General features: G+C 47.1%; 1 protein-coding gene across 2 annotated transcripts in view; it reads left to right on the forward strand.

Moving 5' to 3' along the window:
• The window catches only part of Ksr2 (kinase suppressor of ras 2), a 402,376-nt gene that overhangs the window by 305,242 nt on the left and 72,406 nt on the right, over positions 1-24,728 (forward strand). For both annotated transcript variants that reach the window (XM_013520300.1, XM_013520301.1), the window contains exons 8-10: positions 9,072-9,139; positions 11,954-12,078; positions 21,631-21,799. In XM_013520300.1, coding sequence (XP_013375754.1) covers positions 9,072-9,139; positions 11,954-12,078; positions 21,631-21,799 — 362 coding nt within the window. The remainder of the gene's footprint in view (positions 1-9,071; positions 9,140-11,953; positions 12,079-21,630; positions 21,800-24,728) is intronic.

Consider the following 24,728-nt stretch of genomic DNA (forward strand, 5'->3'; position numbering starts at 1 on the left):
CCTCCTCCTCCCCCTCCAAGAAGGACCCTCTTTTCCTTCTTCAGCTGCCCTCTGTGTTTTCCTTCCCTAACTCTTGCACCAAAATACAACATTTTAGCTAAAAATGTCCTGTTTTTTGCAAAATGGCTCCAGCCACAGATCATTCTGAGGAAATGAAATGCAAAGAAAGCAACCAGGATTGGTGGGACCACTGGGTGTGCTCATGCGCCCTGATCTTACCACACCGGAGAGAGGATGAGCACCGATGCTGCAGCTGCCGCCAAGAAGTTCCTGGAAGCCTCGGGAGTTTGTATAGCAGGCAGGATATTGGCAGGATATAATTACGAGCATGCATTTCAGAGATCACCAGCTTGAATCTTGAACTTACTTTTCCATTAATAGAAACACTTCAGTTTTTGCAATTATGGAATTAATGATCTCTTATGTGCACTTTTTTTTTTTACCTATTATAAGCAAAATTTTGGGTCCAATTATAGCTGTATGTGAGGGATGATCATAATTCTACTGGAAGCGGGAGAGGGAATTGGATGTGACGACAATGATGACAATAACAGTAATGACGATGATACTGTGTACAGTGGGGGGCAGTCACAAAGTCAGGCATTTTGCTAACCGCTGCATGCGTGATCTCATTTAATCCCTGAGATTAACTTGGAAAGGTAGGCAGGATCTATTATTACCTCTGTTCTACAGATGAGGAAATGGAGGTACATGGCTGGCCCAAAGTTTCATAAGGGGCTGGTGTGTTAAACACAGATCCCACTGACTCAAGGTCGCAGATGCATTGCATGGCCCCTGTCTGGCCACGCAGTAGGTCACAACCAGTGCCAGCACCTTTTCCTCTTCCCCTGGAACTCCGTGTGTAGAACAGAGTGTGAGAACCTGGTCTCAGCCTTAACCTTGGACCAAAGCCTTTCCTGCATCCTGCCCCAAGCCAGCAGCAGTCTCCTGCCGTGTCATCCTTTCTTGCATGACACATGAATCTTATTGTTCTGGTGGACACCTCCAGGTCCGGGAGCTACGGATACTTTACAATCACTTACTCCTCCCGCAGGGAAGCTGGGGAGGGAGAGAAGGAAGACATCTTCACCAGGTCATATATCTACAGCTTCCCTTCCCTCTTCTGGCAAGAACAGTCCTGATGATTATTCATGGCACTGAATGCTGAGGTCTGACTCGTAGCTCAGTACCCACCACATGCCCTTTGCTCGTTTGTTGAGTTTTTCTTCCTCTGAGTTGTAGGCTAATGCGCTAAACCCCTCCATGCTAACAAGGGGCGGGGTGTTTGGGTATTCCCTTCTGATAGCACACAGAGGCATTTCTGGCGGCATTGGTTCTATTAAGAGGCCACAGGAAGCCAAAATGAGACTGAAGTGGTTTGTTGGGGCATTCGATGAAACGAGCCCGTTGCAAAATAGGTCATGATCTGGCTTAGTGATTTTGCAAGAAGCCTTCAGGAGCACTTCATGCAGTGACCTGGGAAAAGGAAGGCAGGTGCAGAGAGGAGGGAAGGTAGTGAGAGGGGAACTCTGCTGCCCTTTCTCTGCAAGTATCTGCAGCCACAGGGCTTTTTGCAGAAGGCTCATCCAGCATTACTTCCCCTTTTAGAATCCTCCATTGGGCTCCCACACTCTCAGGATAAAACCCAGTCTCATGGTGAGAACCCGCATCATTCCTTGCTTACCTCTACATCTGCTCCTCTCCTCCTTCTCTGCCTCGTGCCAGGGTCTCGGCTTCCCTGAGCCATCAGTCCCTGCAGCAGGCCATGTACCTACTCACTGACATGTCCCCACACCCCTTGCTTCTGCCTGATCTATGTTGCATGCCTCTACTCGCTTCCACTCACCTTCCAAACTCAGCTCAGCCCTCGCATCTTCCTCCGGGAAGCCCTCCTTGACTCCACTCAAACCTAACATGTCCCCACTGCCCCTCCCTGTCATGCCTTAGAACATGCTACTATGTTGTGTGTTTCTATTCACCTGCCTGTCCCCCTGACCTGGCTTTACCAAGTTGAGGGTAGAGCTGTGTGTATTGTTTGGTCCGGGACAGGCACAGGTGCATGGGCCATGCTGTGTGCTCAGTAAACATTTGCTGGTTGAGTGATCGTTAAAGGAAAAGGGGATCTACATTGCAAGTCAGAAATGGATTTAGATCCCTAGACAATGAACTCCTTTCTAGATTGTAAGGCCCTTAGAGGAAGCATCCTGCCCCCTTTTATTATACCCTGTGCCTAGCACAGGAACGGCACCAAGGACAAACCTAGTAATGGTTTTTGTGTGCATAAATGAATGGTCTCCACTCCCCTCTTTACTGCCTGTATGGCTGGCTTGCTTCATGGGTCTCAGTCTTCTTGACTTTGAAATGGGTATAACAAGATGCACCCCTTGCTAGTCTGTCATTCAGAATAAACGGGTTATGTAAAAGCACCAGGTTCAGTGTTGGTGCCTGTTTAATATTTCTCCACTTGGATGTTAGGGCCAGGTTTTAAAAATGTTTCCAGTTACACTTTGTAAGGAAAGCCTGGGCCGTACACAGATGGATTATTGCAAAGTAAGCTGGAACAGGGCAAAAGAACATAGGGAAAATGAGGGATTTCAGCTGCTCTGAGCAAACTTGCCATAAATTGGTTGGGAATGACCAATGAATCACTCGAAATTGACCTCCCCTCTTCCCCAGCAGGGGGTTTGCCTCTCCCTCCTCCAGAAGGGCTGGTTCTGACCCCAGCGCCATGCTGGGCTCTCAGCTTGTGTCTGCTGCACAGGTCTGCTCTGGGCTGTGACAAAACTATTAAGAAAACAGTAGCACTGCTTGTAAAAGGAAGCATTTGTCCCCTGCAGTTCCTGGGCAATATCCATGGAGATCCAGTTTGCTTCTGGTCAAGTCTCTGTCCTTAGCCTCATACCGGGGAAAAGGGAAGGAAGAATGAAGGGGAATGCAGGGACAAAAGTAGAGGAGAAAAGAGGGAGAGAGAAAGAGAGAGAGAGAGGGCTTGATTTGCATTTCATAAACTAAGAGGGATGTAATTGATAAGAAATCGACATTGCTTTCTTAAAAAAATTTTGATAGACTGTGGAATACTCCCAAGTCCACGATGTTTAACAGATTTTTCCCTTCTGTCCATCCTCCTTTTCTTATTTCTTTCCTCCACTGTCCCTCGACCTTCCCAGTATTTATCAGGCAGGTGTTAGACATGGACACAGTTAGTAAAGCGGGGAGGGGAAGAAAGGCAGCTGCAACAAGGAGGAAGACCCACATTTTACCCTCACCTATTTAATTTCCTGATGGAGATCGTGTCTCATTAGCCCTCAGTTCCTCTGGGGGAATAAGATGTTCCACACAAGCAACTTTTCTTCGTAACTGAAGCCTAACCTATCAAGCTTTGGAAGGTTAAGAAAAGGTCAGCCACTTTCAACGAAAGCGTGAACAAATCCTTTCCGAGTCTCCAGGCTCTGTGAGGGCAGCTGCCCTCTCTGTGTGCTCTCTGTGCTTGTGCTGAAATGTTCCCGTTAGGTGTCTGTGTTTTTCCATGTGATGTTCCCTTGGTGACACACCTGGGAGGGGCAGAACTGTGACTCCACCTCAGGTGTGCTTGATTCCAAGGCCCAGGTTTTCTAGAACCACTGAGTACCTTTTCCTGAAGACTGGGAATTATTCAGAGCCACTGTCCTGAAATATAGAGCGCCTCCAGCCCTGGGTCCCGGGTGGAGATTTGCCTTCTCCCCTCTGTTACGGAGAGTCAGCTGCATCCTCCGCAGTGTCTCCTTCCCTCTTTGCGGAATGGAGTAACCAGAGAACCAAGCTCACTGAGGACTGTGGGCTAAAGAAACACATATAAGGAACCAGAGGACAGGAGCTCGGCTTTGGTGTGAGAGCCTGGGGCAGGTCTCCTTGGTGCTCAGCATCACTTTTAATAATCACGGTGTCATAGTTGGGATTTCCTGATTCCACAGACCCAGAGACAGAGATTCCAAGGCAAGTGATTTGTGTGAGAGGTGATCGCAGGCCAAGACAGCAAGGGGATGGTGGAATGGGGTGGGGAGAGAAAGCAGCCAGTGCTGGGGACTCCAAAGAGCAGATACCCTGTGGGCGACTGTCATGCAGTGGCACCATGAGCAGATCTGTGGATCGCATTCCCGCTCCAAGACAGAGGAAAATGGTTATTCATCAGCCACTTCCTATCCATAGGTGGCTGTGGGCTTCGTGCTCTCCAGCACCTCCCAAGTCTCCCAGTAACAAGTCTTAAAGGCTTGTGGTAGAAAGCTGCTGTGCAAGCTAGCAAGAATTACAGCAGCTGCTGTAGCAGGGATGATAGTGCTCGCCACGTCTTGAGCACCTACTGTGTGCCAAGGATCTGTCTCCAGTGCATTACTTGAATCCTATCATCTGTCCTCACAGCAACCTGGTGATACACGTGATGTGACTGTTCCCATTTTGCAAAGGAGGAAACTGAGGGTCACAGTGGGCCTGTGACTTTGCCCCAGTTGTCACAGCCGGGAGGTGGTGGTGTCAGGATGTGAACCTAAGTTTAGTTGGTGTACTCTCCAGACCTCATTCCCCCTTTGAAGGGAGCACTGTTTTCTAGAAGATTCAGGCTCCTAGCCCTCTCCCCTATGGGAGAAAGAACACGTTCCTCTTAGGCAGCGATTCTCTGGTGCTGCTGAAAATTCCCTTTCCCTGCAGACTCTTGCAGCATGGGAGCCTCGGAGATTGAGGCTTGTGAATTTGATTTTGCAGCAGGGGGTCAACTAATAGACTCCAGGCCAGTTGCTCTTTTTTTCCATAGGCAGCAGAAAGGAAAAGTCTAATTTGGGGGTAATGATGGGCATTTCAGCTGGAAAAATGACTCAATAAGTGGACACAGTGTCATGGGGTACAGAACCTGGCTGTAGTCCCCCTTGCCCTCCCTCTGTGGGCTGGGCTGTTCCAGGGCCTGGCTGATCCCACAGACTCCATCAGCAGAACTTACCTGGGCCCTGGACCAGCTCTAGCTCTTCACACTTGAACCTCCATGGGAGGTTTAAGTGCCTGACATCACAGATATTGCTTGAGGCTTTATCTGCAAAAACCAGGCTGTGTTCCTGGGCCCACTGTTGTCCTCTGAAGCCCCAGAGTGGAAGAAAGAGGAGCCCACGTCCCCTATGCTTTAGCCAGAGGTGAAGGGGGACTTTTCCATGACTGCAGTAGATAATCAGCAAGGGACATTGAACAGTAAGATGCTGGAGAGGAGGCCACAAAACGGGCAGAGACCTGTGCATCTGGTCCTGGCTTGGCAATGGTCCAAAGGTGAAATTAGATTGCTTGTCCCTGCCTCAGAAGGTTTCTTGGCATCTGCAAGTCAATCTTCCAACTGAGCTTGCTAGAAAACACCCCCAGGTGGGGGTGGCAGAACAGAAAAATTGCTTTCTAGAAGGTTCCAGAGCAGAGTCCAGCTATTCCAAGTGCAGACACCGCTTGGCCAACTCCCATTTGGCTTCAGAAGATTCTCCAGGGATGCCCAGGTGTCACTGTGACGGTGTCACCATCCTGAGGAATCCCCAGGGCCCCCCCCAGTGCCTGGAGAACCAAACACGGGTTCCTGGTGTAGCTTTGGTTGCCCTGCCCCCCTCCTCTTCCTCAGATCCCACTCCTTTGGCCTCCTTGACCTTCATCTTCTGAGCCCTGAGCCCACCAAGCTTGTTTTTGTCCTTGAACCTTTGTCTCAGAACTCAACTCCTGTCACCTATGGGAAAAGGCCTCCTAGATGACACTTAGCCAAGGACTCCCCCCATCCCTGTAGCTCCTCATCTCATTTCCTTGCCTTGCTCTGACATGATCTACCCTATCTTCTGATCTATGTGCTTTTCTTTCTATTCTCTCTCCCCATAAACACGGAGCTTCATCAGCCTTGTTTGCTACATGTTCCCTGCACATTTGTTGAATGAATGAATGAATGAATGAATGAATGAATGGCTTTTACATTCAGCAGAGCTCTGTGTCAGAGTTTTAATGCAACATTGGTTATCCCATGGAACCTGGGACTTTCCCCATAGGTCCAAGAATCAGGTGGCCTTAGAAAGAAAGCAAAAGGAAGGAAGGAAGGAAGGAGAAAAAGAAAGAAAGAAAGAAAGAAAGAAAGAAAGAAAGAAAGAAAGAAAGACAGAAAGAAAGAAATAAAGAAAGAAAGAAAGAAAAAGAAAGAAAGAAAAGTCATAAGAACTTAGGATTTTTATTACCCTGTTAAAGTCAGGCAATACAGTGGGGACAGCTAGGTGATATCCTAGACTCATCTCAAACAAGGACGTTTTGACTCAGGTAGTTAAATCTCCCTGGGATCCTCCTCTTTGCTCATACCTACCCCAAATGTAAAGCAAGATAAAGGGAAATTATGGAGGCATCTAGCACAGTGGTTAAGATCTGCTGCTTACTGGCTATGTGACCTTGAGCAAGTTATCCAGGTTTACTTGGCCTTGATTTCTCGCTGTGTAAGACGAGGATAGCAGTCATTGCTCCTTCTTAGGGCTATTTCTGAAGATCACATGAATTATGTAAAACACCCAGGACATTCTCTTGTACATTGTGAGTACCAAAGAAGCGTTAGCTCCTGTTACTTTCAGGGTCCCTCTGTCTTTGTGACACTCATCACCAACAGTGTGCTCCTCTTTATGGCTCTCATCCATCTTAGACTTTTCAATGCCAAGAACCATCTCTTTCTGAAGATTCTGTATTATCTAAGTGAGCTTCTCCTAGCCCAACTCAATCATCTGTTCAACAGTTATGATTTTGCATATCTACATACCAGCCCTATTATTTTTAAATATATTTTCATTTTTAGTGGACACATGGTAATTGTACATAATGGTGGAGTATACTGTGCTATTTCAATACATGCATAAAGGGGGCTGGGGATTTAGCTCAGCAGCAAAAGCGCCTGCCTGGCATGCGCAAGGTCGTGAGTTCGGTTCCTGGTACCGGAGAAAAACAAAAAAAACAAACAATACATGCATAAAGCATGTAATGACCAGATCAGTGTAATTGGCATATCTATTACCCTCATTTGTTTACTGGTAATAGTTTTTCTAAAAGTAGGTAAATGTATTTAAAGGTGAAATCATGACCTATTATTATGAATGGGAAATCAATATCACTTATCATTCACCTGAGGAAAATAGTTATTCAGCTGAGAGACACATCGATTCTGTTCCCCATGGACAGTATCATCTGCCCTCAGCTGGGACTGGGGTTAGCGTGTTTGGGAGAACTTCTGGGTATATTTGGACCCCTACCCCCACCACTCTTTGTACTGTCTGTGTCCCTCTAAGGCTTTCCTCTGCATTTCAAGGGCCCTAGGTCTGCCTCTTCCATGTCAGAGAGGAATGCACGACTATGAAAGACTAAACCCAAGAAGAATCAGGGAAATATACAGGCACTCCAAAGTTATCATTTTGCTGGGTGGTTCTCCCACCTGAACATGCATCAGGGCTTGCTAAAATGCAGCCTTCAGATCCTCCATCCTAGCCTCAGAGTTGCTGATTCAATAGCTCTGAGGATTGGGCCCGAGTAGTTCCCAGAAGGTGCTGATGTACCAGGGGACTGTACCTTGAGAACCGTTCAAACCATTCTGTGGAAGAGACCTAACAAATCCCCAGAGACGAAGAGGGCAGAAGGCAAACCCAAGCTTCCCTTGTCTCTATATAGTGTGTGTGACTTTCTACTGTAATACTAACCCTCTAAGAAGCCTGTAGGCCACCGTCTTGCAGAGGTGTTAGCTCTTAGAAGTTAGCCTAGTGCGCACAAAAACAGGAAGGGAATCCGAAGGGCATCTAGATGGAGTGCTTATGGCCTCTCCCACAGTGTGTATCTATCTGAGTGACATAAAACTCAGAAAGAAAAAGACAAAGCCAGCTACAGTAATACGGATTTCTATTATCCTTATGAAGTCAGGTAACTAGGTGGAGAGAAAGCTGGTACCTTAGACTTCTCCCAAACACAGGTATTTTAATTCTAAACTCTTCAACTTAATACCTCCTAATATCTGATAGTCATATTATCCTAATTGAAATTTCTTATTCCATGTCTCATACAGCTTGAGACTTTACAATAAATAAGAGGCCAACTTTGGGACAATTGACCCAAATTTACTGCAAGAACAAATGAGTTAATCTCAGTTTTTCCACCTGGAAAGTGGGAGTGATGCTAACACTAATTTTTAATGTTATTTTTTCCATTTCTTAGTGTTATAAAGATCATATTCCATAGCATATGTAAAATGAGTCCCCAAGGAAATGGCAGATGATGATCAGGATTGTGATAATGGCACTAGTAAATACAGACTGATGGGGAAAGTACTTTTCAAAGCATGAAATCCACGTAGGCACTGTTGGTGAATGGACCTGAGAGTAGGGGTGACAGAAGCTCTTTTGAGAGTTAATTTCCTGGGTTGCCAAGGATATACCACTGCAGTAGTTGCCTCATCTTATCTCACATCTTGGTATCCACAAACACCAGAACTTTTCAGATCATTTGGGCATCTCATCCATCCAACTACCTATTCCTCCATCCATCCATCCATCCAGCCAGCCAGCCAGCCAGCCAATTACTCTTCTATCCATGCATACAGTCCTCTACCCATTTATCTCCCCACCCACCAACCCATTCACCCATTCAATTACCTACTTTTCCATCTATCCACAAACTCCATCTATCTACCCACTCATCCATCCATCCAAGCAACCATTGGGCCACTCACTCTTTCATCTCCATCCATCCACCTACTCATTCATCCATCAACCTGTCTACTCATCCACCATGCCTCCCTCTATGTATATCCATCCATCCATCCATCCATCCATCCATCCATCCATCCACGTACCTACTCTTCCATCTATCTACACACTCCATCCATCTGCCCACTCATCCATCATACTTCTGCCTATCCACTCATCTACCATGCCTCCGCCTATTGATATCCATCCATGCATCCTTCTATCCATCCACTCATCTAACTATTCCTCTCTGTATCCATCCACACACCCATCTCTCCATTCATGCAGTCATCCATCTGTCTTTTTCTCTCCTCCTCTTTTTCCCTGCAGGTTAAAGTGCCACAACAAATGCACCAAAGAAGCCCCACCCTGCCATCTCCTGATCATCCACCGAGGAGGTAAGTATTTAACACTTGCTCCCCTATGGTAGGTTTGGGTGGGGTCTCCCGCTGGCCATCCAAGACATCCATCTCACCCTGCATGGCTCTGGATACCTCCTGATCCCCGTATACTTGCCTATCTCATTTCTTTCACTCCAATGTCTTTTTCCTGGCTTCTGTCCTCTTTATCCATCTGTGTGCTTGCCCTCTCAAACGCTTGATTTTATACTGGTCCCTATGATATTTTAGCCCCCAGGTTCAGCCCTTGTCTCTCATTCTTGTCGCTTCTCTTCATTCCTACTTCCTCTCTTTCCCTCAATGCCGTTGCTTTTCCTCCCCACTTAAGAAGAGTGCTGGCTGAGTGCTCTCCCATTGTGTGCTCTCCAGACTCAATCAATTGGCTTTCCAGAGGTTGGCCTGGGGAAGGATCTGGCTCATGTCTGTTGGTTTGAACCATCTTTATTCTACCTCTGGGGGCTCTGAGGGTGTCTGGGCTCACCCGACCAGGCAGGGAGTTTACTCTTAGCCTCTCACCGTATAAAAGCAAGACCCGTTTATCGGGAAGGAAAGACTCTTCTTTGTCTGCCAAGGACCGAATAGGAAACAAGCTTATAGTCCAGTTTTCCAAATAATTCCCTTGACCCTCACCCAGTGGAGTAGTTGCCTCCAGACTCTGCTATGCATTTTGCAGTTCATCCCTGGGGGATGCTCCAGGCCTATGTTGTCAGTAGCTACTGACTGCATCTATTGTTTAACTTTAGATTAATTAAAACTAAACAAAAATACAAAGTAAAATGACTCAGTCATACTTGAAGGCTACTCACACTTAGCCACATGTGACTGCCATAATGTGGTGGATAGTACAGATACAGAGCTTTTTCATCACTGCAGACTGGACACTGGTCATTGTGTGCAGACTCTTGCTACTCCAAGCGTGGTCCTTGAACCAGCCACACTGGAGTATGTTAGAAATACTAGGAGTATGTTAGAAATGTATAATTTCTGATCCTGCTCCAGGCCTACAGAATCAGAACCTGCATTTTTAACAGACGCTGGATTTCCATGTACCTTAGAGTTACAAAATGCTGCTTCAGAACAGAAGTTGCATATACAAACTCAGATGCCTCCAAGGGCCCCATGGGGCCAGGCCCTGTCCCACATGGGGCCAGGCACTATCTCGAAAGGGTGACCACACCAGCAGCAATGCAGACCTGTGTCCTCAGCTCCTCTGATATTTCAAACAAAAGTCCAAATAGAGTTTCATGTGCCAGATGCTTATTTTGTTAGCAACTTATTAAATATTATGAAGTCTTTCTGGCCACCTACCTGCTACTGCCTATTTATGGGTTGGGTGGAGCCTGAAAGCCACCAGAAAGCAACTTTAGGGTACAGCAATTTGCTAATCCAAGACCAAATCTCCCATCTTTGTCCTCCATTGCCCCTGGCCTTGGTTAGTGCTTGCTCAGGGGAATCACTCACGTTTAGAATGAACCCAAGGGAAATGTAAAGGAGGAGGCAAATTGCCGCAGAAAGCAGTCCCAACGCCAGCAGACGGTGAGGTTTTTGATGACTTTTGCCTTGTTGATCACCAGGAAGAGAGAAACGCAGGAGAAGTCTTCAGTTCTCTTCTCCTGCTCCTTCCCACCCCACATCCTTAATTAAGAACCATCTGTTCCCTAAGAAACTGGATACACTCGATGAGGCTGTTTTGAAACCTGAATTCTCCTTGCATCTGAGCCATAGCTCTGGGTCAGCTTCCTTGGGGACATCGCCTCCCACCGAGTTCTTCTCCTTAGTAGGTGCTACCAGAGTCCAGCTCTTATGTGGAGGCGAGACCCAGCCTGCTGGCAGGTGACCCATGCTCAGAGGCTGATATTTGGAGAGTGGTTCCCTCCTACCCACCTTTAAGGTCATGTTCCTTGTGCTCCAACCCTGCAGGTGCCTGTACAGACAAAAGCAACATGAACTTTCCAGAAGCCTGCCAGCCTCTCGCTTTTCCCCCCTTGTTGGTGAAAAGTTGAAAATAGAGTCAGTTTCCATGGCAATGGCAGCTCAGGCTAAGCAGAGAAATTAAATCCCTGGGTCAGCCTAAAGCTTTAACTTCTCAGCCAATCCCGCTCCCCTCATCCCCACAATAAAGAACAACTAACAGGAACCAGTATCAGGCATGGGATTTGAATTTGAGCTTCTCACGGTTGTCCCCCACCGTATTCTGTGTGAGTAAGGAAACACCAGGGGGAGAGAGGCCTGATGGTGGGACTGGGATCGGGAGGGCATTTATTTAGCATCACTATGTGCCCAGCTTCCTGTGTGGCTGCTGGATGTGACATCAAGGGTCAGGGCAGAAGAGCTGAGTCTTTCTTTCAGGGCCCCGTGGTTGTTTAGAACAATGATATTTCTATGTGCAACAGGTTGAAAAGCCCCATAAGGAACAAAAGATGACCCTAACGCGAAGACTCAAAGAGCAGGGACGTGCGATCATCACGAGCCAGTTCGCTAACTATAGGCCCAAGAGATCACGACTCTTGTATTTTAAATGAGGTTCACTTTTGAAATGAATGCCCAGATGGAACAACAATGGTATTGAACCAAAGCAAAACCCTGATAGCTTTGGTTCTTTTGCTGTAATTTTTATTGACAAAAGTCATATATTGTCAGTATAAAGTGTGTAGAGACCATGGAGAACAGCCAGAACCCACCACGGTGGTGAGGCGATGGTCACTCTTAGTGTCGGGTTCAGGTCCTTAAGGTGGAGTCTGAGCTCCGCACTCCTGGCATGGTCAAAGCCACAATGATACTGACGCTCTCAAATCTCTGTTTTTACCCCTACGGACCCAGCAAGGTTAGTCCGGACAGAGTCAGTCCCGTGTGACATCAACAACCCTGTACGGAAGCCACCCCGATATTCGGACCTGCACATCAGCCAGACGCTCCCCAAAACCAACAAAATCAACAAGGTGAGACCGAGCTTCCTCTGGGTCCGGGCCTGTGGGGCTGGCATGGCCAGGTGTGGGGCAGGAGACAGGAAGGGATGGATCTGGAAGTGTGGTTTGCTTTGTGTAAGCTGTGGGTGGAGCCTCTCCCAGTCAGTGGAGAAGTACCCATGCCAGGCATCTGTCTGATTTAAAAAGTGAGAGCACAGAGAAATGAGAATGAATGAGTGTGTGGAGGAGGAAGCATTAGAGATGGGTAGAGATGCCAAAAGGGAGTTTCCTTGGCGGTCCAGACCCTGCCTGCTCTGCTCTGCGAGATGTTTCCCCATCTGCCCGATCAGCTATGCAGATGTTCTCGGCTTTCTGAACATCTGTTGAACTAAGGGTTGGGGGATCTATTTTTCAGCTTCTGCTGGAGACTGGGTGGATGGATCTCTTTGGGGGCCCCCAGTCTATGAGCAGCAGCCAGTTTGGTTGGTTTTTCTTTGGGCTGATGGCCAACAGCAGGCTCTGGTACATCCTTCTTTCCAGCATGATTTACACATCTTTTGTTTGGTCTGTGGATGGGGCTACAGCAAAACTACCCTTCAGGCGCTTCCAGACCCACGCAAGAAGACAAAGATTGTCCCCTGAGGGCTTCATGCATTGTGTTGAAGGTGGATAAAGTATGAACAGCCAAAGATGGGGGAGGTCGCCAATCTGTGTGCTGGTCCCGAGAGTCATCGTGATGACTGCTGACCTCTCCTTGGCAAGTGCAGCCCTGGCTTCTCTGCGTAGGCTAGACAGGGGTTGCCCCTCCTCAATATGTTCTCCACAAGGCAGCCAGAGTGAATCTTAATGAATATAATTAGAATCCCATCGCTCCTCTGCTTCAAATCCATCCAACAGCTTTCTCTTGCTTTTAGAAAACAAATCCGCTCCTTTACCACAGTCCACCACACATAATTTGGTCCCTCCTTCCCTCTCGGACCCCCCCTTCCAGCCTCCCACCAAAGCCTGTGTGTCCTTTTGCTCTTGTGTGTCACAACAGTTTTTGCCACTAGATCTCAGAACCACTCACCACCTGGCTCCTTGCCTGGCCCCGGGAGCCAGGAAAACCAGCCTTGGCTTCCCCTGCTTACTGGCTGTGAAACTTCGCATGAGTCATTTAAACTCTCTGAACCTCAGTTTTCCTAGATGTGAAATGGGGGCATTTTGGTTATCTGCTGCTGCACCGCAAGCTACCCCAAACTTAGCGGTGTTCAACAACCACTCCTGTCCTTTGCTCACAGAGTCTGTGTGTTAGGGTTTGCGTCAGAGCACAGGAGAGACAGGCTGTTGTGGCTCTATGCTGTCCAGGAATCAACTGGGAAAACCCACACAGCTGGCAGCTAGAGTCATCCTCGTGTTTGTGGGTTTTGCTTTATTGTTTGTTTTGCGGGTGGCAGGGGTTGTTGTACTGGGGTTGGAACCCAGGGCCTCAGGCATGCTGGACAAGTGCTCTACCACTGAGCGACACCCTTGGCCTTAGAGTCATCTAGAGCAGAGATTGGCACATCATAGTCCCCATGCCAAGGTCGGCCCACCACCTTTTCCAATGAATAAAAGTTAATTGACAAAAGCCACCCCCTTATTGTGTGCTACTTTTGTTGTACAGCAGCAGCAAAGTGGAGTGGTCACAATAGGGACTACACGGCCTGCAAGGCCTAAAATGTTTGCCACCAGTTGTTTGCAGCAAGAGTTTGCCGACCCCTGACCTAGAAGCTTTGTTGCTCACATGCCTGATGCCTGGACTGGGTGAGTCCAAGTCTGGGTTTGGCAGAAAAGCCAAGCAACACACTGCACAGGATTTGCCTGGGGCCCCAGGTTTGCTTACACTACATATGGATGTTTCTGTGTAGCTGGACTCGTACGGCAGCTCACGGCTCAAAGAACCATCAAGTTAGCAAACAAGCTGGACCCCTGCTTGAGTACTTTACTGACAGGAGCATTTACGAGCCTGCTCAGGCTCAAGGGAGGAAGAGACATAGACCCCCAAGTCTGCATGGGAAGAGCCCAAGAGCCTACGGATTTGGATCCATATTTTTCTGTGGCATCCCAGGTGAGCAATAAGGGTGTCAGCCTCACCGCTGCAGAGGTAAAATTAAATAATCTACGTCTAAAATCACTTAGTGCAATTCCTAGCATCTCGTAAATATCCAGGAAATTCTAGCCAGTGCGGTTAGCTTAAGTCTTGGAGCCTTCGATCAGAAATGTCACAGTGAGTTTCCTTTCCCTTTGCTATTTACGAAAGATATTGGTCTCAGGGCTGGAGATGCGGCTCAGTAACAGAGTGCTTGGCTAGCACCTGAGAGGCCCTGGGTCCCATCCCCAGCACTGTGAATAAATAAATAAAACAAAAAAGGAAAAGATACAGGGTGCTGAAAGAGGGGCTCCCTCCTTCTGGGAGGGCTAAGGGTGCTCAAGTAACTGTGTGTTTCATGAGCCGTCTTTTCCTTTGACATCTTGAGGGGCAAGGAGCTTCGTGGAGCCACCTTGAGACCTTTTCCTCTAGCTTTTCATGCACTAGAGCCCCTCGGTGTCAGATGGGACAGAAACACAGATAGGATGGATCAGTGACCGTGACATTGTTCTGCTTGTCTGCCAGCAGGAGAATTTGATAAAGGAAATAAATTAACCTCTATTTAGAAAACAGCTCTGACATGAAGGTGGACAGGATCTATCATCGAGCTGGGTTATTTTTTCCCTCTTTCTCTTCTCACTGGCTTCATGCAGATTCCTTTTGTCAGGCAATGATGTGGTTAGTGCAATAGATTTCTGAACTGATTTGGTCTGAAGATTTCCTTTTCATTGCTCTTCGTCTGTTTTCCTCTCTGGCTCCACATATCCATGGTCTTGCTTTTCCACCTGGCACGGTGGCTGGAATGTAGATTTTGGAGTCAGAAAGCCTGGGCTTGTCATTCAGCTCTTTCGCTTGCTAGGTGACTGTGGGCTAACCACTTCATGCTTTGCCTGCCTTACTTTTCCCCTCTGGAAAATGGGCTGTGTGATGTGGGTATTGTTGATTGTGGAGAGGATTGGATGTGTTATATGCATGAAGGATTTAGTCCAACACTGGGTATTCAGTATTTGCTAGTAGCTGGATGATGAAGAAAACAGAAGGAGGGAGAGGAACATAAACGAGAAGGAAGAGGAGGAAGAGAAAATGGGAAAAGGAGGAAGAGACAAGAAGAAATAGAAGAGGGAGAGGAAAAAGAGAAGAACAGGAGGAAGACGGGAAGGCAGAAGAATGTGAGAAAAAGAAAGAGGACAGGGTGGAAGAGATGAGAAGGATAGATGAAACGGAGGAAATAGGTGGTGAAAGATGGAGAAGGATGGAGAATAAAAGAGATAAAGGGGAATGGAGGAGAGGGAGGAAGGTGGAGAAGCAGCAGCGGTAGCATCTGGCATCTCCCAGGGGACCCGTTTACAGCCCTTGACCCTCCACGTAGCAGACATGAGAAATGCCATCTGCAGAGGCAGCCGAGGCTGACGTCCTGCCTGCTGTGGTCACGCTGTCTGAAGTGGCCGAGTGCTGTCTGGCTGGTATTGGTTGGCTGTGAGGAGCAGAGGTCCACCCCATACTCAGCCAGACGAGTTGTCTACTACAAGGATGCACGTGGGGCAATTAGGGAAAGGGAGATGACCTTCTAGGAGCTGGGCCTCCGGACACTAGCTATCAAGGATGGCCTTGAGCCAGCAGGCTCCTTGGCCCCTTGTAAGATGATGGATCATTGTCTGGTCCTCCATTGTGATAATGACACAGACACTCTGGGGTTCTGCCCCACGCTGTCACTGTTGCCTGGCTTCCTCATCTCTGCTCTCGCCTTTTCCCTGTGTCCTTGCTTCCACCTCCACAGAGTTCCCACTCCTTATGACCTTCAGCTGATGTATATTCTTCTGGGTTATGGAGGTTTGTTCTCTTTCAACCTCATTTCTACTCAGTATTTGCTCCTAATGCTTTTTGCAGTTATTATTGGCCCTGCTCCCCATTTCATCCCGTACCATCGGTTACTGACCAGTTGCCACTACCATCCTGTGTTGGCAAAGGCTGTTAGGTCAGAGGGCACGGGCCGTTTCCTTAGGAAATGTCCATGAGAAAGCAGTTCCCAGCACCATCATGTCCAAATCAGTGTTCCGTGGGGTACAGCGGGAGCCTGGAGATGAACAGACAACTGTTTGAGTCCCACCGTCAGAGGTGAGTTTCTGATTACTTGGCATAACCTTGGATTTCTGCCCTAGACTGGGTGCTGGGAACTGAGCCAATAACTCTAGCAAGGCAATCTGTGCTTCAGCATTCCCCACCTACAAAATAAAAGTAAGGACTTCCATGGTCTCTAAGGTATGTTTCCAGCTCTTATTTCTGTTCAGAAATAGCGATCTTGCCATCAGCCCTTCCCAGTGTGAGCGGATAGAGCTCAAATTTACCCTCAGTGGGACCTCTAGTAGCTGGTCCCACTGGGACACAGACTTAGTCTGATCTGCAGAAGGAACATCCCCTCCTATTGGAACAGCTCTGCTCAGGAAGTGAGCACCATGCATATTAAAGAGTCTGTTTATTCCCACCATTCCTGAGCCATAGACCTAATTCCTGTCCTCGAGAGATAGAGCCAGTCCCTTCCTCAGTAAAGACAATTGACTGGCTCATTTGTCCATTTATTCACCTTTATTAACCCTTCCCATGCTTTTGTTTCTGTGCTAAGTTCTGCAGCTTCTAAGATAAATGACACAGTCCAATGGGAAGAGATTGATCTTCTTCTTCCCTCATTTTCTCCACACCTCCAAACCTTCTTTCCTTTGTTTCATTCTTTTTTCCTTCATCCAGCACACATTTAACTGAGGGCCCACTATGTGCCTGGTGCTCTGCTAAGTGATGAGAATTAGGTGATGACGATAACCCAGCTCTTGTCCTCAGGAGCTCCTACCCCAAAGGATGAGGCAGAGGTGAAAGATGGCCACATAGAAGCAGCAAGGGGAGCTGGGGCATCGTGCACAGCTGGCACCACCTGAGGTGGAGTGAGGAGGGTCAGGCCAGCTTCTCAGGGGAGGTGAGATCTGAGCTGCATTTGGGACAAAGAAGAGGCAGAGCAGGACAGGACTCACAGACCTTCCAAGTAGAGCTGACAGTGTGTTCCCAGCCTGGAAGATGTGGAAGGACCGGCTTTGCGCTAGGAACAAAGGGCCATTTAACATGACTTCAGTAGACCTTTCACGGAAGTGAGGGGATTGTGAAAGAGGAATAGATGATGTCAGCCCAGCTCCAACCTAACTCATAGACCAACATTTTAAACATCCACCATCATTTGAACAAGGTCTACGTTCTAGTCCTTGTACATGGGATGCCAATTTTTAGCACAAGTCTTTGTGGCTTTGTAACTTAGATAATGATCAACTGTACAGGGCATCTGTGGAAATTTCTAAAAATCTACTAGTCTGTGAGTGGCAGTTCAAAGAGCAGAGGCTTAAGAGCACTTAGGTGACCCACTGTCATGTCCCCTATCCCCTTGGATGACCCTCCCAGCCTCTAACTTGAAAACCTCCTCTTATAACCCTTGAAAAACCTCCCATGCCCCACCAGCCTGAGTGACAGCATCTCTCCATGCCATGGCCCAATCACATAAATCTTAGCTCCACTGGTTACTGACATGTTATTCCACTAGCATATCTGTTGTCATGGAAATGTAATTACCTTCAGACAAATTAGGGCAGAGAGAGAAGGCTGGTTTCCTGGTCTTCTTCTATGACATGGGTCAGAGTTATCTCCATGGTGGCCTTGCCTAGCAGGTGGCTGTGATGAACTACAGTATACCCTTGTCTGTGACAGTAAAACTACTGCCAAGTGTTCAGATATCCCCTGCCATCTGCTGGGACTCAAATCTGTCTCTCCCACACCAGGCAAGAAATCACACCGGGAAGACCCAGGATTCTAAGGAAAATTCCATGGCCTAATAGGCCATGTACAGGGGATACCTGTGTACTTCTCTCTAATCTAGCACAGCCAAGCCTCCATATCCAGAATCCCACTTTCTCCCTCCAGGGCTAACACTCCACTTGCAGGTTTGTTGCCAGGATCAAATGAACTAACAAATTAAAAAGACTTCACTGCTTCTAGGAAGGTAGAGTAGATGTGTTTCCCTATTCTCCCCCACTAAGTACAGCTGAAAGCCCTGGACATTGTGTATAAAATAAACACAAGAGGAAAGAAGGCCAGCGAGGGACCCAAAGAACAATGCACTAACAAGATCCCTGAGATTTATTTTGGCTTCATAGATCCCAAGCTGGGAACTGAAGAAGCTAGCAATGAATGCCAGTGGATAAGAGACTAACTCACAGACCCAAAACCCAGTGGAGTAAAACGTATGCCATACGTGGTTAATGTCCAGTCTCACCACTCTTACTCAGCTGAGCACTGGAACTTCTAGCCAGTGCAGTAAGGTAAAGAAATAAAAGACATACGGATTGAAAAAAGAGAAACAAAGCCGTCCTTATGAAATCACCTGCTGTCTACATTTGTATATGTGGAAATTCCCGAAGAATAACAACAAAGTGAAATGAAAATCCTCCTACCACTAAGTGAGCAGGATGGGAGGTGAGAAGTCACTCATGTTTCTCTATGCTAGCAGTTAACATATGGAAACCTAACTTTATAACATGCCATTTGCAGTTGCTCAATGGAATGGACATAGTAAATTTAATAAAAATATTTACAGGACTTGTCTACTGAAAACTGCAAAATGCAGTGAAAGGAAACAGAGACACACTATAGTAAGTTGAGCTGTATCTTCCACAAAGATGTGCTGAAATCCTAATGCCCAGGACCTGCTAAGTGTGACCTTCTTTTGCAAAAGGGTCTTTACAGATATAATCAAATTCAGATGTGGTCATGCTGGAGTAGGGTGGTCCCTTAATCCAGTATGACTTTCATCCTTAAAAAAGACAGACAGACACAGGAGAGCCCATGTGACAACAAAGGCAGAGATTGAGTTGAGGCAGCTGCATGCCAAGCAATGCCAAGGACCGCTGGCTGATACTGGAAGCTAGGAAGAGGCAAGGAAGGATTCTACTGAAAGGTTCAGGAATTAATTGAGCTAATACCTTGATTTTAGACTTTTGGCCTCCAAAATTGTAGGAAAATAAATTTCTGGGTTTTTTGTTTTGTTTTGCTTTTTTTTTTTTTTTTTTGCTTTGTTTTTGGTGGTATGGGGAATCGAACTCATGACCTCATGCTTGCTGGGCAGGCACTATGCTGCTGAGCTATATCACTGGCCCCCATAAATTTCTGTTTTTAAAAGCTACTCAGTTAGTGGTATAGAAGCTAATATGCATACTATATTAATGGACTGTACAATTCAAGATAGTTAAGAAGTCAGTTCTCCTTATAATTGATAGATAGGCTTAGCACAAATCCTATTTGATCCTAGTCAGATTAATGCAATGCGTGGATGGCCACAGTTTAACCATTCACCCACCAAATGAATGAGAACTAGCTGGGCACAGGTCCAGCTACTCAAGAAGCAGGAGGATCACAAGTTTGAGCCACAGTTTGGGCAACTTAGCAACTTAGTGAGACCTTGGATCAAAATCAGAAATAAAAAAGGATGAGGATATAACTCAATGAGAAGGCCCTGGGTTAATCCCCAGTATCACCAATAAAAATAAAAATAAAAATCATTTGCAATGTTATATAAAGCCAGGTGTGGTGACACATACCTGTAATTGCAGCATTCAGGAGGCTGAGGCAGGAGGATAATTGTGAGTTTGAGGCCATCTAGGCTACAAAGTTCAAGGCCAGTCTGAACAGCATATGAAAAGGCAAAATAATAAGAATAGCCTGCAGAACTTTGGGAAAAATATAAATTGAAAGAAAGAATAATGTCTCCCCAATTTTAAGACTTACACAGCTATAGTAATAAAGACCAAAAAGAATATGCAGATGGTTAATAAGCACATGAAAAGATATGCAGTATCATTAGACATTAGAGAAATGCAAATTAAAATCACAATGAGATACCACTCTGCTTGTATCAGAATAAAAAACAGGACAACTCCAAACCCTGGCCAGGATCCAGAGAAAAGTAACCACTGACATACAGCTGTTGTAAAATGGTACGGCCACTCTGGAGAAAAATTTTTGCATTTCCTTTAAAAGCCAAATTTGCTATTACCGTAGTGTCTTGGTTACTTTTCTCTCATTGCTAAGACAAAATACCTGACGCCCAGAATTAAGGAAGGAAAGGTTTATTTAGCTCACTGTCTATGGAGGTTTCAGTCCATAATCGGCTGGCTCCAAGGCGGAGTGGCACATGGCACAGGGCAACAGTTCATGGTAGCAGAAAACAGGAAAAATAACAAGAGGAGGGAGGAACAGCAGCAGCAAGCAGCCTCTTTTCTTCCCTTACATTGTATGCAAACTACCCGCCCCACGGTGGGTGTACAGTCACACCCATAATCCAAACACTGGACCATGGATCAATCATAAACTGTAGAAGCCCGCTCCATGACTGCATGAGACTTTCAGGGACATCCACATACAAACCATAGAACATATTATCTAGAAATTGCATTCCTGGGCACTTATCCCAGAGAAATAAAGTCATATGTTCACATAAAATCTGCACATAAATGTTTAATAGCTGCTTTATCCACAATAGCCAAAAACAGGAAGCAACTTAGGTGACCTTTGCTGGGTGAATGGTTAAACTGTGGCCATCCACACTGTAGAATACTGTTCAGCCGGCAGCATCAGCAAAGGTACGTTCTGGAGACTCTGAGCATCTTTGCCTCTCTCCCAGCTTCTGATGGCTCCTGCAATCCTTGACTGCGGCTCCGTCAGTCCAACCTGTACCTTTGCTGCCGTGTGGCTTTCCTCTCTTATAAGGATCTTTACCATTGGATCCACGGCCTGCCCTAACCCAGGAGGATCGGCAAAGATTTCTGTTCCAAACAAGATTGGATTCTGAACTTCTAGGTGACACGTCTCTCAGGAGGATGACATTCTACCCACTACCATGCTCGTGAGCCTACCCCACCCTGGCCGTTCTGAAGATGGGTACATGTTTTCTGTCTTTGTCCTTGCTCTGGAGCTGACCCAGGGGCAAGGAGAGGAGAGAGTGCAGATTCCAACTGAGATGTGGGCAAAGATGTTGAAGGCTCACGCTCACCCTCTCTGTATCTGTCAGGCTGCTGATTCTTTAATAAACACTCAGGAGGAGAGGTGTCAGGAGGCGAAGAGTACTCTGGGCCCCGTGGCAAAGGGCTGTCCAGAATCAAAGCAGCACAGGCAGGTGGCTGTCCACTCTGCGGCTTTCATTATGTGGTAACCTCTCACTCTACAGTGACCGGGAATCTGACTCCAGACACTGTTCCTTCCACAGCTGGATGCACCCTGGGGGTGTGCAAGGGGCTGGTGAAGCAGGCGGGGCTCTGGAAGCATCTGGGGACTGCGGAGTGGGCAAGGGTTGCAGAGGAAGCTGGTGGGGCCCCTCCCTGCTCAGCTCACTCTCTGGTGTGTCGGCTTCTCTGCCTGTCCTTGACCCCTGCTTTCTTTTCTTTCTGCAGGACCACATCCCTGTCCCTTACCAGCCAGACTCCAGCAGCAACCCCTCATCCACAACATCCTCCACGCCCTCTTCACCAGCACCCCCGCTCCCTCCCAGTGCCACGCCGCCTTCTCCCCTGCACCCTTCCCCTCAGTGCACCAGGCAGCAGAAGAACTTCAACCTGCCAGGTACCCTGTGCTTGGAGAGGCGGAGGGGTACAGTGTCGGAGGAGGAGAGAGTGGGGGGGTGGGTCTGTGCCAAAGCTGTAATGGGGCCAGTCCCTGCTGAAAGGCAACGGTTTGGCAATCAGAGATGGTCAAGGAGGTCCATGGATGGACCCTTACGGTAACACTGCCCCTGGTGAACCGTGGGGCTGATGCAACCAGATTCTCGTTTTTAGCTTCTTGTGAAGGCACCAGAGGCTGCACATAGGAGAGTTTCTCCAGTATGAGCAAAGAGCATTTGTGAAACACGGACTTGCACAGCCTGGGCATTGCATCCACATTGTACCCGATGCCTAGATAGCATCACCCCGGTAATGCTGGTCATGGGCTGATTTTCTCCCAGGTGAATGAGGGCCATATGGGGAAAAAACATCCCTGGTCCTCGGCCATAAGTCATACCTCCCTCCAAGCTGAGCTGCCCACGGTGCATGGAGCCTCCATTCTGTACCTGAGCAGCACCTAGATACAATCCCCCAGCAGAGAAAAACCCGCATTTGGGCTGTGTCCTTAGAGTTGAGGTGTATTGTGAGTTCTTGCAACTTTGGGATTTGTTGTTAGTTTTGTTAAGGTGAAGTATGAGGCAGGCTTATATCTGCCTGGTGTGAGGGCCATTCACCCAGCAGCCAGTAGAGACCACCGTGTGAATCACTGGCTGAACACTTCAGTGTGTGCCACAGAGTTGGTTAGACGGGTGGCCAGGCACTTCCACAGAGAGACGGCTCCCGCTGCCGTCTCCAGCATAGTCTACTTCCACGGCTCTGGAAGAGGGGCAAATGAACAAAAGACCGTTTGACACCCCGAAGGGTGGTGGACCTGGATACTTTCCTCCAGCTATTCTGTCCCCTTGAGACACCAATGACAGTGCATTCTCCCTGGGACTGATATATGTTTATAGACCAAGGCTACAGAAGAGCCATTTTAAGGCAAAGCTGTGCATAAAAGCACCATAGCTCTTCTTGGCCCCAGAAGAAGTTGCTGGCCTCTTCAGAAAAGAGAACTGAGTGACCAGGAGGTGGTCACTGTGTCTCTTAACCCCTTCATCCCTTGGCCAGGGGAAGAGCCTTGCTGGTTTGCTGTGCTAGCCTGCCTGTGAATCTCAGCCTGTCCCATGATGTGGCGTGTCAGGGTCCTGGCCCTCACTGGGAACAGGACTAAGGGTTCCTGAAGGGAAAGGCACTTGAACACAGCCGTTAAAAGAGGGGGCTCCAGAGCCAGACTGCTTGGACTCAAATTCCAGCCCTACCATTTAGTATCCGCATGTTATATAAAGCACTTACCTCTCTGGGCCTCAATTTCCTCATCTGTAAAGTGGGGGAAAATAATAGTACTTTTCCCTTAAAGTCACTGAAGGACTAAACATCTGAAGCTTAGCAGCGTGTTGGTCTCATTAAAGATTTCAACAAATGCTACTTGCCTTATTACTATATAAACACAATAATAACAAATGGCCATGGTTGCCCTTTTTGCATTTTTTATCATTGCTGCTAAGTAAGATGAGCCTAGACAGAATTATAGAAGCAGGGTGAAATCCCCGTGGACTTTGGCACTGGGAGAATAAATCAAATTAAACTTGGAGAAGGTAATTTGGCGTTGTCTGTTAAAGTTTTAAGTGACACCAACAATGTCACTTCTAGGAATTTATATATAGTAATACATTCACCAGGGCGTGGGGATCTCCATGTAAGCACACAGCAGTGAAAATCTGAAATCAACTCAAGTGCCCTGCAAGAGGGGAATGGCTGAGTAGACTGTAATCTGTCTGTAGCACCCTGTGCTCCGTGACCACTGAAAGAATGCAGTGCTCAGTGTAATTTCCTGACGTGGAAGGATATCCATAGTTCATTTTAAGTGGAAAAACAAGTGATTTGCAAATCAATTGGTATAATAACATTCTATCTATTATAACTATCTGTTATAAAATATTTAAAATACATATGTTTTTAAGTGTATACATATGTGTAAATGCCCAAAGTCTGCAAGAAATTCACAGGAGCTCTTCTGAGGTAGAGGGGTGGGTATCATATGCATTTCTATAATGTAAATAACAAAGAGCAGGCATTAGTTTTAGAGCTGAATAATAATAGTAATAATAATAATAATAATAATAATAATAATAATAATGCAATGCTGAAACAGAAAATAGGAACTTCTTCCTCTATCTTAGGCAGTTTTGGCAAAACTCCCCTAGGGTGACGAGGACCTGGTCAGCTGTCACATTCTTGATTCTGAGCCTGTGTTGGTGGGAACTAGAGCTTTGGGTATGGTTCTCTGCCAGATGTTGAGTTCCCTGACGGCTGTTTAAGCTAACATCTAGATATAACAATGTCCCTAGCAGTGATTCATCTGGAATATTCTTGTCCAGAAGTGGGGTGGGAGGTTAACAGCCATTTGCCTCAGAAAAGAGCTGTTGATTAGAAAACCAGGTATGGCATTGCAGACCTGGTGGAGCTTGTGATGTGCACAGCCTGCTGGGTTAACCTCCTTCTGTGCCCTCCCCCGAACCCCTGTGGCCTGGTATAGGATGGAGGTGAGCTTGCTGTGCGGACAGACACACCTTTCCTAACTGCTCAGTGGCTCTGAGCAGCTAACAAATCTGTTTAGGCCTGTTTCTCATCTGTAAAATGGGACTAATGATTCAGAGCTCTTGTGGTGTGCAGCGTGGCAAGATGCTTGGAGAGGTTCATAGGAGATTGTTTTGGGAGCTTCTGAGACTGGAGTAGTCATAGCTTCTTCTTATTGGCCACCAAGTGCCATCTTGATGCACAAGTAAACATGAGCATGCACGCACACACCACTCTAGGAAATGACAAATTCTAGTGCCTCCAAGGAAAAAACAGGAGGCAGAATCTGCCTTTGGTGGAGACAGCAGGATTTCTGAGACCTCACTTAGGCT

This window comes from Chinchilla lanigera, unplaced genomic scaffold (genome assembly GCF_000276665.1).
Source record: "Chinchilla lanigera isolate Chin_1 unplaced genomic scaffold, ChiLan1.0 scaffold00054, whole genome shotgun sequence".
Taxonomy (NCBI): Eukaryota; Metazoa; Chordata; class Mammalia; order Rodentia; family Chinchillidae; genus Chinchilla; species Chinchilla lanigera.